This window comes from Chiloscyllium plagiosum, unplaced genomic scaffold, assembly GCF_037043375.1.
Source record: "Chiloscyllium plagiosum isolate Xiang-an unplaced genomic scaffold, Cpla_swu_hap1 HiC_scaffold_40, whole genome shotgun sequence".
Taxonomy (NCBI): domain Eukaryota; kingdom Metazoa; phylum Chordata; class Chondrichthyes; order Orectolobiformes; family Hemiscylliidae; genus Chiloscyllium; species Chiloscyllium plagiosum.
In genome coordinates, this window is record NW_028270178.1 from 31,883,611 (window position 1) to 31,896,151 (window position 12,541).

General features: G+C 41.0%; 1 protein-coding gene across 4 annotated transcripts in view; it reads right to left on the reverse strand.

The window, feature by feature from the left end:
• LOC122544130 (NACHT, LRR and PYD domains-containing protein 3-like) overlaps positions 1-12,541 on the reverse strand; it is a 65,885-nt gene that overhangs the window by 13,708 nt on the left and 39,636 nt on the right. For 3 of the 4 annotated variants that reach the window (XM_087981747.1, XM_087981748.1, XM_043683168.2), the window contains exons 3-6: positions 4,906-5,000; positions 1,967-2,133; positions 356-527; positions 196-261 (exon numbers count right to left, since the gene is read on the reverse strand). In XM_087981747.1, coding sequence (XP_087837873.1) covers positions 196-261; positions 356-527; positions 1,967-2,133; positions 4,906-4,969 — 469 coding nt within the window. In that variant the 5' untranslated portion in view covers positions 4,970-5,000. The remainder of the gene's footprint in view (positions 1-195; positions 262-355; positions 528-1,966; positions 2,134-4,905; positions 5,001-12,541) is intronic. The other variant, XM_087981749.1, reaches the window with a different exon arrangement.

The window sequence follows — 12,541 nt, forward strand, 5'->3', positions numbered from 1 at the left end:
CAATAAATCGCAAAAACTCGATGTGCACTGTGATTTCTATCTGCATGCAATGTTTGGTTTAATACAGATCAACTTGTATTGATCCAAATCTTTGTATATGCACAACACATATCAGCTCCATCTTAAAACAAAGGGTAGACTCAAGACGTTAGATTCCCAGAGGTAAATAAAATGTTTGACATTTCAATCTCTTACCTTTCAATTCTTCGGGGACTCCAGATGGACTTTGTGCAATATTTAATTTTTGAAATGCATCAAAATCTGTCAACATGAATTACATTGCACATTATCAGTTACAATCAATACTATACCAGTGAATAAGTATGAAAATGAAACCAGTGTAATGTCACTGTACCCATTTCTTCAATTTCTTTCAGTATTTTGTCCAACTTTGGCACTCCTTGGCGCATTTTTGTGAAGGATGTCCACATTGCCCTTCTGGCTGCAGACCCTTTCCCCATCACCATCTTTAGAAGAATCTTTGAGCTTTCTGCCCTGTCACCCTTCTCCACAAGCATGGTAATTTTCTTTAAAAAAAAATAACATTGATTTATAAAGGACAGGGAAGAAAACATACTGAGTGTGAGGAGGAGATGGCCTATCTCTCTGCGTGTTTCCCCGTTTTCACGATTCTGGAGGTAGAACACACTATCATGCAACAATCTGCACTGCAGATTAAAATAATTACAGAAATCAAAGATCTCTGATCTGTGCTATTCAATCAATTCACTGAAACATAAAATGCTGATGGCACTGTAAAGCACACTGCAGTAACCATAAAGCCTGGTATATATTGAGGTGCTGGATTGTTTTACTGAACTGTAGAACGAGTTGGATCACTGTTTCCATTGTACGCATATTAGTTGGCACATTATGGGCGGCACCGTGGCACGGTGGTTAGCACTGCTGCCTCACAGCGCCTGAGACCCGGGTTCAATTCCCGCCTCAGGCGACTGACTGTGTGGAGTTTGCACGTTCTCCCCGTGTCTGCGTGGGTTTCCTCCGGGTGCTCCGGTTTCCTCCCACAGTCCAAAAGATGTGCAGGGTCAGGTGAATTGGCCATGCTAAATTGCCCGTAGTGTTAGGTAAGGGGTAAATGTAGGGGTATGGGTGGGTTTCGCTTCGGCGGGTCGGTGTGGACTTGTTGGGCCGAAGGGCCTGTTTCCACACTGTAATGTAATCTAATGTAATCTAATCTAATTAACTCCAATTAGCTGAGGTGGTGACACTGGTCATACAGGTGTACAGTATGTAAATAGGCCCTTCGGTCCAGCATGTCTGTGCTGGCCTCTTAAAAGCCTACTGCACCTGCTATTCCCAGGTGGTTTCCCATCCAAGTACTAACCAGGCCAGAGTTTGCTTAGTTTCTGCCATCAGACAACAACAGGCATTTTCAATTATGGGTCTTACGATGGTGTGGCCTACCAGCTCCCTTTTCAATAAAAGCGAAATACTGCAGACGCTGGAAATCTGAACATGCTGGAGATTAGAGTCAAGAGTATGGTGTTGGAAAAGCACAGCAAGTCAGGCAACATCAGAGGAGCAGGCGAATCGAAGCTTCGGGCAAAAGCCCTTCATCAGGCATTTTCCTGCTCCTCGGATGCTGTCTAACCTGCTGTGCTTTTCCAACATCATACTCTTGACTCTAATCTCCAGCATCTGCAGTACTCACTTTCGCCATGCTGAAGAAACTAATCAAGTTTGGCAGAATCTGTGGAGAGACAAGCTGATTTAATGTTTTGAATCTGATACAACTCTTCTTCACAGTGGACTTGAAATATTAATGATATTTTATAGTTGCTGCTACACCTGTTGAGTTATTCCAGCATTTTCTGTATAAATTATTATGATCGTTTGAAATTTTGCCCTCTATACTTTTGATCTCAAGTGGGCACGGTGAAAGGCTTTGGCCACATGTCCCTCTTTTCAACAATGTTCAATCTCTCTTTAGTTATACCTTGCTTACCTTATGCTCTTGGCCACTGAAATGATTCTCATAAGTCAACAATAAGCTGACTCCATCCACCCCTCCTTCCACTGCCTGCTCGAGTCTGTCCTGGTAGAATTTTGTCAACTGTAACAGTTGGTAATCATTGCACTTTTTCAGGATGTCACTGACAGCGCAGTTTGGTCCTGTGAACACAATCGTAATTGAATATTTCAGGAGGTAAATCAGCTTGGAGTGAATGTGTGCATTTGCTGGGGAAGAAAGTGTCCAAATCGTCGATTTATGCAAATCCAATTCAGATTGTTATTGTGGTTTGCTTAAAGAGAAAGCAACAGATTTTAAATTCTACAATACAAGCTTTCAGAAAGCTTATTTTTGAGGGGTGCATTATAAGAGCAGCCTAATTAAAAACAAGCTGAAACTGGATCCTCACTTCTGAGCTAGGCCCATAGTGGTGTGAACATATAAAAACAACCACCCATCACAACTCAGCACTTGATTGTGACTTGCAATAGAGTGCACGAATAAAGCATCTCAACGAGGTTAGCAGTGGAAGGACAGATGTGTTTGCTTGATTTTTGTCTCAGTGAGCAGTTAAGTATTTCTAGTCTTTAAACTGCAAGTAAAGTCTGAAGTTTACGTTCAGGTCTCCAGATGATTTGTTTTCTCTTTTTGAAGACGATGTAGCCTGTATGGTGTAATATTGATACCAGTGTCTTTAAAAAACGACAAATGATGCAATGAAGTATAAAGCGCAGGGATACTAGACTGATTTTAATAACTTTATTAAATGTAGTAAATATGACAAATTTGATGATGTTTTTTAGCTCCAGCATGCCAGAGTTGCTGGATACCAATGTAATCCACAGCAAACACATCAGTAGTTAAGTGTTTGCCCTCAAACAACTTTCTATCCAAGTTAAGGATTGGAATCTGATCTGCAGACCTTACTTCATGCTGGCAAGGGGGAATGTTACCAGGAGGCAGTCACATATCCTTGAAAGGGATCTTAAAACTTAACACAAGGGTGTCAGGGTATGTGAGGGTAGTATAGAGATTCACCAAGGTGCTCTTGAGAAGAATCAGTCTCTACAATTGTCCAACAGTAGAGTGGCACGGTGGCTCAGTGCTGTCTCACAGTGCCAGGAACGCGGGTCTGATTCCCTTCTCAAGCAACTGTCTGTGCAGAGTTTGCACATTCTCCCAGTGTCTGTGTGGGTTTCCTCCGGGTGCTCCAGTTTCCTCCCACAGTGAATTGGCCACGTTAAATTGCCCATAGTGTTGGGTGCATTAGTCAGGGGTAAATGTTGGGAAATGTGTCTGGGTGGGTTACTCTTTGGAGGGTTGGTGTGAACTTGTTGTGGCCAAATGTGTGTTGTGGCCAAATGACCTGCTTCCACACTGTACTAATTAGATTCCCTACAGATGAGATTCCCTAATGAAGTGTTTGAAACATATGTGGATTAGAATGGGAACTGTAGGGATGATGAACAACCTGACCACAACACTGAAACACAGGGGCCTTTCATGCTGGGAGACAAAATGGGAACGTTGAAATGATGGGGGACAGTACAATTAGAGGAATAGACACTGCGACTCTGTGAGCATGAGTTCCAAAGGCTCTGTTGCTTGCCTGGTGCCAGAGTTAGGAACATCTCCTCGAAGCTGGATAGACTTTTGGATTAGAATGGGAGGAATCCAGTTGTCCTCATACACATTGGTACTCACAACATTGATAGGACTCCAAAGGGGGTTGTGATAAAAGATTTGAAAAGTTAACAACTAAACCCAGAACACAGAACCTCCAAAGTGATCATCTCAGGATTACTATGTGCAAATTGGCAATTGGAGAAATAAAGTGAAGGAGTCAAATGTTTGGCTTAAATCTTGGTGTGGGAGGAATGGTTTCAATTCATGGTGGATGGGAGCTGTTCCAGTGGGATGATCAGGGCTTTGAAGGAATTAGAGGGGGAAATGTGAGCTTGCAATAGGGGATGGCAACTATTTTGGCTTTGGGGCACTGAGAAGGAAAGGAAGGAACAAAGAACAAAGAGCAATAGCAAATCAGTATGAAGAAGGAACAAAAAGGTAAAAAGATGTAATTAATGGTGCTTTATTACTGAAATGCATGAATATTCAGAGGAAAGCAAATCAATTAACAACATAGAGATTAACAGAAATGATCTTCTCGGTGAAACAGAGACATGGTTACAACAAGATTGAAGCTTAAAACTAAATATTCAGAGTATGTGACTTTTCAAGAGAGCAGCTCAGAAGGGAAGGCTGGCGGTGGGGCTTTGTTAGTACAATATGGAACTAGTACGTTTGTGAGAAATGATCTTGGATTGGATAACATGAAATTCGTGTGGATGAAGTTAAGAAATCTGAAAGCCAGGGTGAGTAATGGTCACCTTGAAACTATATTCAGTTGTGATAAATAGACCAAAGTGGGTCACAGTCAACATGTGACTCCAAACACACAATAAAGACAAATCAACAAAACCAAAGAACTCTGGATGCTGGAAATCAGGAACAAAAGTTGAAATTACTGGAAAAGCTCAGCAGATCTTACAGCATCTCTGGAAAGAATGCAATGTTAACATTTTGGGTCCAGTGACCCTTCTTCAGTTAATATTTTTTTTCTCTCCATATATATATACTGCCAGACCTGCTGAGTTTTTCCAGCAATTTCTGCTTGTGCCCCAAAATAAAGATATTGATTCTTGTGTCTGTGTAACTATATTCAGTTCAAGGGCAATTTGGAGTGATCAACAAATACTGACTTCGACAGTAATGTTCACATCCAAAGAAATAATTATATTTTTTAACAAAAAACACACGGGCACACAATCTACTTACTGCTACTGAGATCTGTACTCTCTGGAGGTCTATATTTGACCTGTAGCCTGCTGGTGGAAATTTTCAATTGATTTTTGAACTGATCTGCATAACTCTACCTTTGACTCCTCTTGTTCTAACTGAAAATCCTGTGTTTTCTTTTAGATTTGAGCCTTCAGCCATTGTTTTTATGGATGTTGTTAGGTTTGATGACCTAAAATAAATTGTAGAGATACAAGGTTGTTAAGTTGAACCACAAAAAAATAAGAAGGTGACCATTTCCCTATCCACACCAATCGAACAACGATTTATGGGATGTGAACCATTGAATAAATCATAGAGTCCCCACAGTGTGGAAGAAGGCCATTCAGCTCATCAGGTCCATACCCACCCACCAAAGAGCATCTCACCCAGACCCAGACCCACCCCCTATCCCATTAATCCTGCATTACCCAGGGCCAATCCACTTGACCTGCACATCTTTGGACTGTGGAGAAAACTGGATCACCTGGAGGAAACCCACGCAAACACGGAGAGAACATGTAAACGCCACGCAGACGGTCACCTGAATCTCGGATCAAACCCAGGTCCCCAGCTCAGTGAGGCAGCAATGCTACCCACTGAGCCACCACCATTCATCTGAAGTAACATACCTCAGCTGTGGCTGCAGCAAACTGCAACAATGGGCCCGGTGGATAACATTTCTCATAAGGAAAGAGTTTAGTACAATTTATTCGTATTGTACAGCTAAATTCTTCCTTTTCCTTCTGAAACATTGAATATTCTGAAGGAAATATAAATGGATGCCATGGAGGAAAAAGTACGGGAGTCAATGTAGGTAGTCTGTGTTGAGAACCCCTGACAGAGAAAGTTAGGCAGGAATTTGAAAAGGAAGTCCTCAATGTAGTTATATCTGGATTCCTTCCGGTGTCAAGACCAAGTCGGGGAAAGAACACGAGGATAGAGCAGATGAATGGGTGGCTGAGGAGCTGGGGCAGGGGAAAAGGATTCACATTTGTGGATCATCTGGGGTAAAAGTGACCTTGCAAGAAGGACGGATTGCACCTGAATTTGAAGGGGACTAACATACAGGCAGGGACATTTGCTCGAGCTGCTTGGGAGGATTTAAACTAGTACAGGGTGGGGGGGGGGGGGTGATGGATGGGACCCAGGCAAATACTGGTACAGATGGAGAAAGGAACGAATCAAAACAGTCACGACCAAAGCAGAGAACAAGGTAGGATTGATAAATTAATCTGCATTGATATCAATGCAAGAGGCCTAACAGGGAAGGCAAAATAACTCAGGGCTTGGTTAGGAACATGTGACTAGGATATCACAGCAGTCACAGAGAAACGGCTCAGGATGGACTGGACTGGCAGGTCAATGCTACAGACTACAAATGCTGTCGGAAAGATGGAAAGGGGAGCAAGAGAGGAGGGGGACTAGGGTTGATAAGGGATATAATTACAGTTGTACTTCGGGTGGATATTCCTGGGACTACATCCCGGGAAATTGCTTGGGTCGAACTGAGAAACAGCAAAGGGATGATTTCCTTATTGGGATTATATTATAGACATCCCAACAGTCAGCGGGAAATTGAGAAGAAAAAAATTGTAAGGAGATCTCAGTTATTTCTAAGTATAATAGTGTGATTATGGTCGGGGATTTTAACTTTCCAAACATAGACTAGAACTGTCAGTAGTGTTAAGGGTTTAGATGGAGTGGAATTTGTTAAGTGTGTACAAGAAAATTTTCTGATTCAATATGTGGACGCACCTATTAGAAAAGCTGCAAAACATGACCTACTTTTGGGTGAAAAAAAGTGCAGGTGACTGAGGTATCAATGGGGGAGCACTTTGCAGCCAGCATGCATGATTCTATTAGATCTAAAATAGTAATGGAAAAGGATAGACCAGATCTAAAAGTTGAAGTACTAAATTGGAGGAAAGCCAATTTTGATGGTATTGGGCAAGAACTTTCAAAGGCTGACTGGGGGCAAATGTTCGCAGGTAAAGGGACAGCAGGAAAATGGGAAGTCTGCAAAAATGAGATAACAAGTGTCTAGGGACAGTACATTCCTGTTCAGGTGAACGGCAAGGCTGGTAGGTATAGAGAATGCTGGATGGCTAGGGAAATTGAGGTTTTGGTTCAGAAGAGAGACGAAGCATATGTCAGGTATAGACAGCAGAGATCGAGTGAATCCTTAGAAGAGTATAAAGGCAGTAGAAGTATACTTAAAAGAGAAATCAGGAGGTCAAAAAGGGGACATGAGGTAGCTTTGGCAAATAGGGTTCAGGAGAATCCAAATGGATTTTATAAATATATTAAGGACAAAACAGCAACTCGGGAGACAACATGGCCCCTCAAGAATCATCAAGACAGATGTGTGCAACGACAGGGAATGGGGGAGATACTAAAAATGTGCTTTGTATCAGTGTTTATTGTGGAGAAGGACATGGAAGATATAGGATGCGGGTAAATAGATGGTGACATCTTGAAAAATGTCCACCTTACAGAGGTGGTGGTGCTGGATGTCTTAAATCCCCAGGACCTAATCAGATGTACCCTAGAACTCTGGAGGAAGCTAGGGAAATGATTACTAGGTCTCTTACTGAGATATTTGTATTGTCAATAGTCAGAAAACTGGCTAACGTGGCACCACTATTCAAGAAAGGCAGTAAGGAAAAGCCAGGGATCTACAGACCGGTGAGCCTGTAAACTGTGGTGGGCAAGTTGTTCGAGGGAATCCTGAGGGACAGGATTTACGTGCATTTAGAAAGGCAAGGACTGATTAGGGATAGTCAACATGGCTTTTTGCATGGGAAAACATATCTCACGAACTTGATTGAATTTTTTGAAGAAATAACAAAGAGGATTGATGAGGACAGGGCAGTGAATGTGATCTCTATGGACTTCAGTAAGGCGTTTGACAAGGTCCCCATGGGAGACTGGTTAGCAAGGTTAGATCTCATGGAATACAGGGAGAACTAGCCATTTGGATACAGAACTGGCTTGAAGGTGATGAAAGAAGGTCGCTTTTCAGATTGGAGGCCTGTGACCAGTGGTGTGCCACAAGGATCGGGGCTGGGTCTACTGCTTTTTGTCATTTATTTAAATGATTTGGATATGATCACAGAAGATATAGCAAACAAGTTTGCAGAAGTCACTAAAATTGGAGGTGTAGTGGACAGCGAAGAAGGTTACCTCAGAGTACAACAGGATATTGATCAGATGGGCCAATGGGCTTAGGGATAGCAGATGGAGTTTAATTAAGATAAATGTGAGGTGCTGCATTTTGGAGAGGCAAATCAGAGCAGGACTTATACACTTAATGGTAAGATCCTAGGGAATGTTGCTGAACAAAGAGACCTTGGAGTGCAGGTTTATAGTTCCATGAAAGTAGAGTTGCAGGTAGATAGGAAAGTGAAGATGACGTTTGGCACGCTTTCCTTCATTGGTCAGAGCATTGAGTATTTGAGTTGAGAGGTCATTTTGCAGCTGTACAGTACATTCGTTAGGCCACTTATGGAATATTTTGTGCAATTCTGGTCTCCCTCTTATTGGAAGGATGTTGTGAAACTTTAATGAGTTCAAAGAAGATTTACAAGGATATTGCTAGGTTTGGAGAATTCGAGCTATAGGGAGAGGCTAAATAGGCTGGAGCTGTTTTCCCTGGAGCCGAGGGATGACCTGATTGAGGTTTATAAAATCATGAGGGGCATGGTTAAGATAATTAGACAAGACCTTTTTCCTAGAGTGGGGGAGTCCAGAACTATAGGACATAGGTTTAGGATGAGAGGGGAAAAATTTAAAAGGGGCATCTTTTTCACACAGAGAGTGGTGCGTGTATGGAATGAGCTGCCAGAGGAAGTGGTGGAGGCTGGTACAATTACAACATTTAAAAGGGATCTTGATGGGTATATGAACAGGAAGAGTTTTGAGAGATAGAGCCAGGTGCTGGCAAATGGGACTAGATTAGGTTAAGTTATCTGGTCGGCGTGGACGAGTTGGCCTGAACGGTCTGTTTCCGTATCGTAGATCTCTATGACTCTATGACAGTTCAGCTTTGGGGAGGTCATTGATAAGCATTAAAAGGGTTACTGTGTGAATGGAGCTTTTCAACTCAACCACAGCATGACATAGGGAGGGGGACATTAATTGATAAACAGCAAAAGGTCAGGATGGGTAGGGAGTCACTGGGAGGCAATCATAGCGAGGTTAATGTGAGTCATTGACAAAATATTTGCGATTTTTATATAATTGATCATTTGTGAGTGTATATGCATACTGGGCTACGTGAGCAGAATATGAGATTTGAATAGTTAGCTGCTTGTTTTTGACTGATGCAGACTCAGTAGGTCAAAGATCCTTCTTCCTGTAACGTAGCTCTGTATGCTTGTGTGTCTACAAAAAAAAATTGGCGTGGCACGAGTTTGGTCATTCTTAGAACACTAATAGGTAAAAGTGCAGAAATTCACTGGTGGCTCATCAGAAGTCTGTTGGGTATTGATATGGAAGGGTGAGATTGAATTGTACAAGGCACTTGAATATATTGGGATATATAAATCTCTGGAGGATCCCTAAACACCATTCATTTCTTCTAAAAAATGCAACATCCCTATGAACCAGTTGATTCATTCTTAATGAGATTAGAGAAGACTTTCCAAGCTAAACCATACGGTCCTTTTGAACAGATGGTTGTGTCTCTCAGTATGGAAAGGACAACAATCATATGTGGTAGATGGGTCACAGCAAACATTTGATTAACCATACCTACTGGACCAGGAATGTACCAACTGATCAAACATTCAATATGTCCAAATAATAAAAATAATTTTAAAAAAACATGTAGCGGGTATACACGTCACTATTATACTTTACATACAACATAAATCGCTTAAATACTAATGCAGCATGTGTTAAAATAAAACTCGGCAGAGCCTTATCACTTGCATCCTCAACTGACTACTCTGGCATTGTGATAATACAGTAAGTCTCCACAATTTCAGGTAGACAATTTTTGTCAGTTTATTAAGAGAGCCGCTTCGTAAGGTGCTGGTTTGAACAAAAATTGTTGGTATTAGAGGTCAAGCCAGTGTGAAACTGAACTAAAAATCAGCAGGAATTAAATAATTGAACTAACTATAGGTGACCGTTCTGGATTAACACTTTAGGATACATGCTAAAGTTTTTCCAACAGGAACAAAGGATAAGGGAACAAAATCCAGGACCTCTCAAAAGTCAAGGGAAGCAGAAGTTATAATGAAGCAACAACCAACTGGATGCTGAATTTACGTAGTGTTTTATTCCATGTTAAGTCGAGGTCAAATAAATTGATTGGGCAAATGAAGAAGAAATTGACAAATAGAATACAAGAGATCTGAGGCAATTAACATTAGAAATGGAATCCTCATATCTCCCATTAACATGGAATTATTAAGCAGAATTATTAAGATGTGAGATCTGTTGGAAATAATGATAATGAAGCAAGACAAAGTGAGCATATTTCATGCGCAAACGTGCATGTCCCTCATAGGAATCACAATGTTTTAATACCATAAGATGTAGAGGTACATGTAACTCATTCAGCCCATCAAGTCTGTTCCACTAGTCAATGAGATCACGGTTGATCTGATGATCATCAACATCATTTCTAGCTTCCTTCCTCAACCTCGATTCCCGACTGATTAAAAATGTTCCTATCTCAAGACTTGAATACTCCTAATTGCAGAAGCTTGACTGTTCCTCAAGGTAAGAAATCCCACACATTCACTATCCTCTAAAATTGGAAATTCTTCCCCATGTCAGTCTTAAAATGTGCAACTTCTTATTTTAAGTTAATGCCTTCTGGGTTTCAAATCTCCCCCAGTGGGAAACAACTTCTTTGTATCTACCCTGTCATGGCCCCTAAAATTGTCAGTAAGGCTTCCTGTATATCTTCGAAGCTGCAATGAGAATCAACTCAACCTAATCAACGTATCCTCATATACGAAAGAAATCCCCTTCATACGTGGAATCAACTTAGTATCAAAAGAAGAAACTGCCTAAATGCCAATACAATGTCCTGAGCTAAGGGATCAAACTGTTCAGTGTATTCTCAGATTGAACTGACTAGTCAGTTTTGTAGTTTCATGTAAGACTTCCTGTTTATTTTCTTATACTCCATTCTTTTTGTTAAAAAAGGTCAACAGTGAGTCCATTTGCCTCCCCTACTTTGCTGAATCTGGACCATAGCCTTTGAGAGTCATGTACAAGGACCTTCCAATCCCACTACCCTGCGGTTTTCTGCAATGTCTCCACATTGAAATAATATACAGCTTCAACTCTGCCAAACTGCTCAAATACATGTTGCTTAAACGCATGTTTTTCTAGATATGTCCCATCCGCCAAATTTTACCCCACTGACCTCACCTGCCGATAAGCCCCTGCAATCTCTTTGAGACTTTTACACTACTTAACCATTCATATTTTCTTCATCTGCAAACTTGGAAATAATAGCGATAGTTATTGTTTTTCAGATTTTCAGCACTCAGAACTATTTGTTTTATTCTGTTTATTTTAGTGTTTATTTCCTCATGCTCCACCATTTCAGCTCTTTGAATATTTAGTATCTTTGGAATTTTATTAGCATCCTCTCTCATGATTTAATGTATTTTTGCAACTTTTCTGTTATTTCCAGACTCCTCATTATTTTTTCATAGCCTGTCAATAAGTTGTCTATCTTCACTGTTTCCTCTTTTACTTTTGCTGAGATATTTAAAGAACTTTTTAATGTCTATTTTTATGTCGCTTGTTAGTTTGACTTATCAGTTTTCTCCTTCATTATCATCACTTTTTTAATCGTATTTTTGACTTCAAAAACATTCCAAATACGTTTACCCAAGTTGGTAACCTAATTTAAGTTCAAAGTTAAAAATCACACAACACCAGGTTATAGTCCAGCAGGTTTAATTGGAAGCACACTAGCTTTCGGAGCGACGCTCCTTCATCAGGTGATAGTGGAGGGCTCAATCCTAACACACAGAACTTATCGCAAAAATTTGCAGTGTGACGTAACTGAAATTATACATTTAAAAATTGATTGTCTGTTAAGCCTTTCATCTGTTGGAATACAGTGATAGTTTCACTTCTTTCATGTGTAAATCACAAAACCTTTTTTTTTTAAAAGTTGCATTCTCGGGTTAGCTGTTAACAATGGTGATAGCTCGACAATATGTTGAAGGTGTTGGCCCCCTGTGTTCTCTGTCTATGCCATGATGCTTAGATTGATTCTAATCTAAAAAGTGAGATAACGGAGTTTTACATAAATGCATGCAGTTTTTGAGCTCAGAGTTCTACATGAATGCATGCAGTTTTTGAGCAAAGTACAATGTAACTTTTCAAGTACAAATTCACCCCACAAAATATATGTGTGCATGTGGGTCTTTGTCTGTCTGTGTGTGTGTGTCTGTCTGGGGTGGGGGTTGTGAGTGTGAGAAAGTGTATTTGTGTGTGTGTAGAGAGTGCAGAGTGTCTTAAGTCTGTGAGGGAGTGCATGTGTGAGTGTGGGAGTGTGTGTGTATCTGTCAGGGTGTGTGTGGGTGTCTGTGTGCGCGTCTATGTATACCTGTGTCTGTGTATATGCGAGAGAGTGTGTGTGTAGGAGTATCTGTGTGTGTGTGTAGTGCAATGGTGGTCACCTGTAATGTGCCATGAACCCAAGGTCCCGGTTGAGGCCCTCCCTATGGGTACCGAACTTATGGACATCGATAC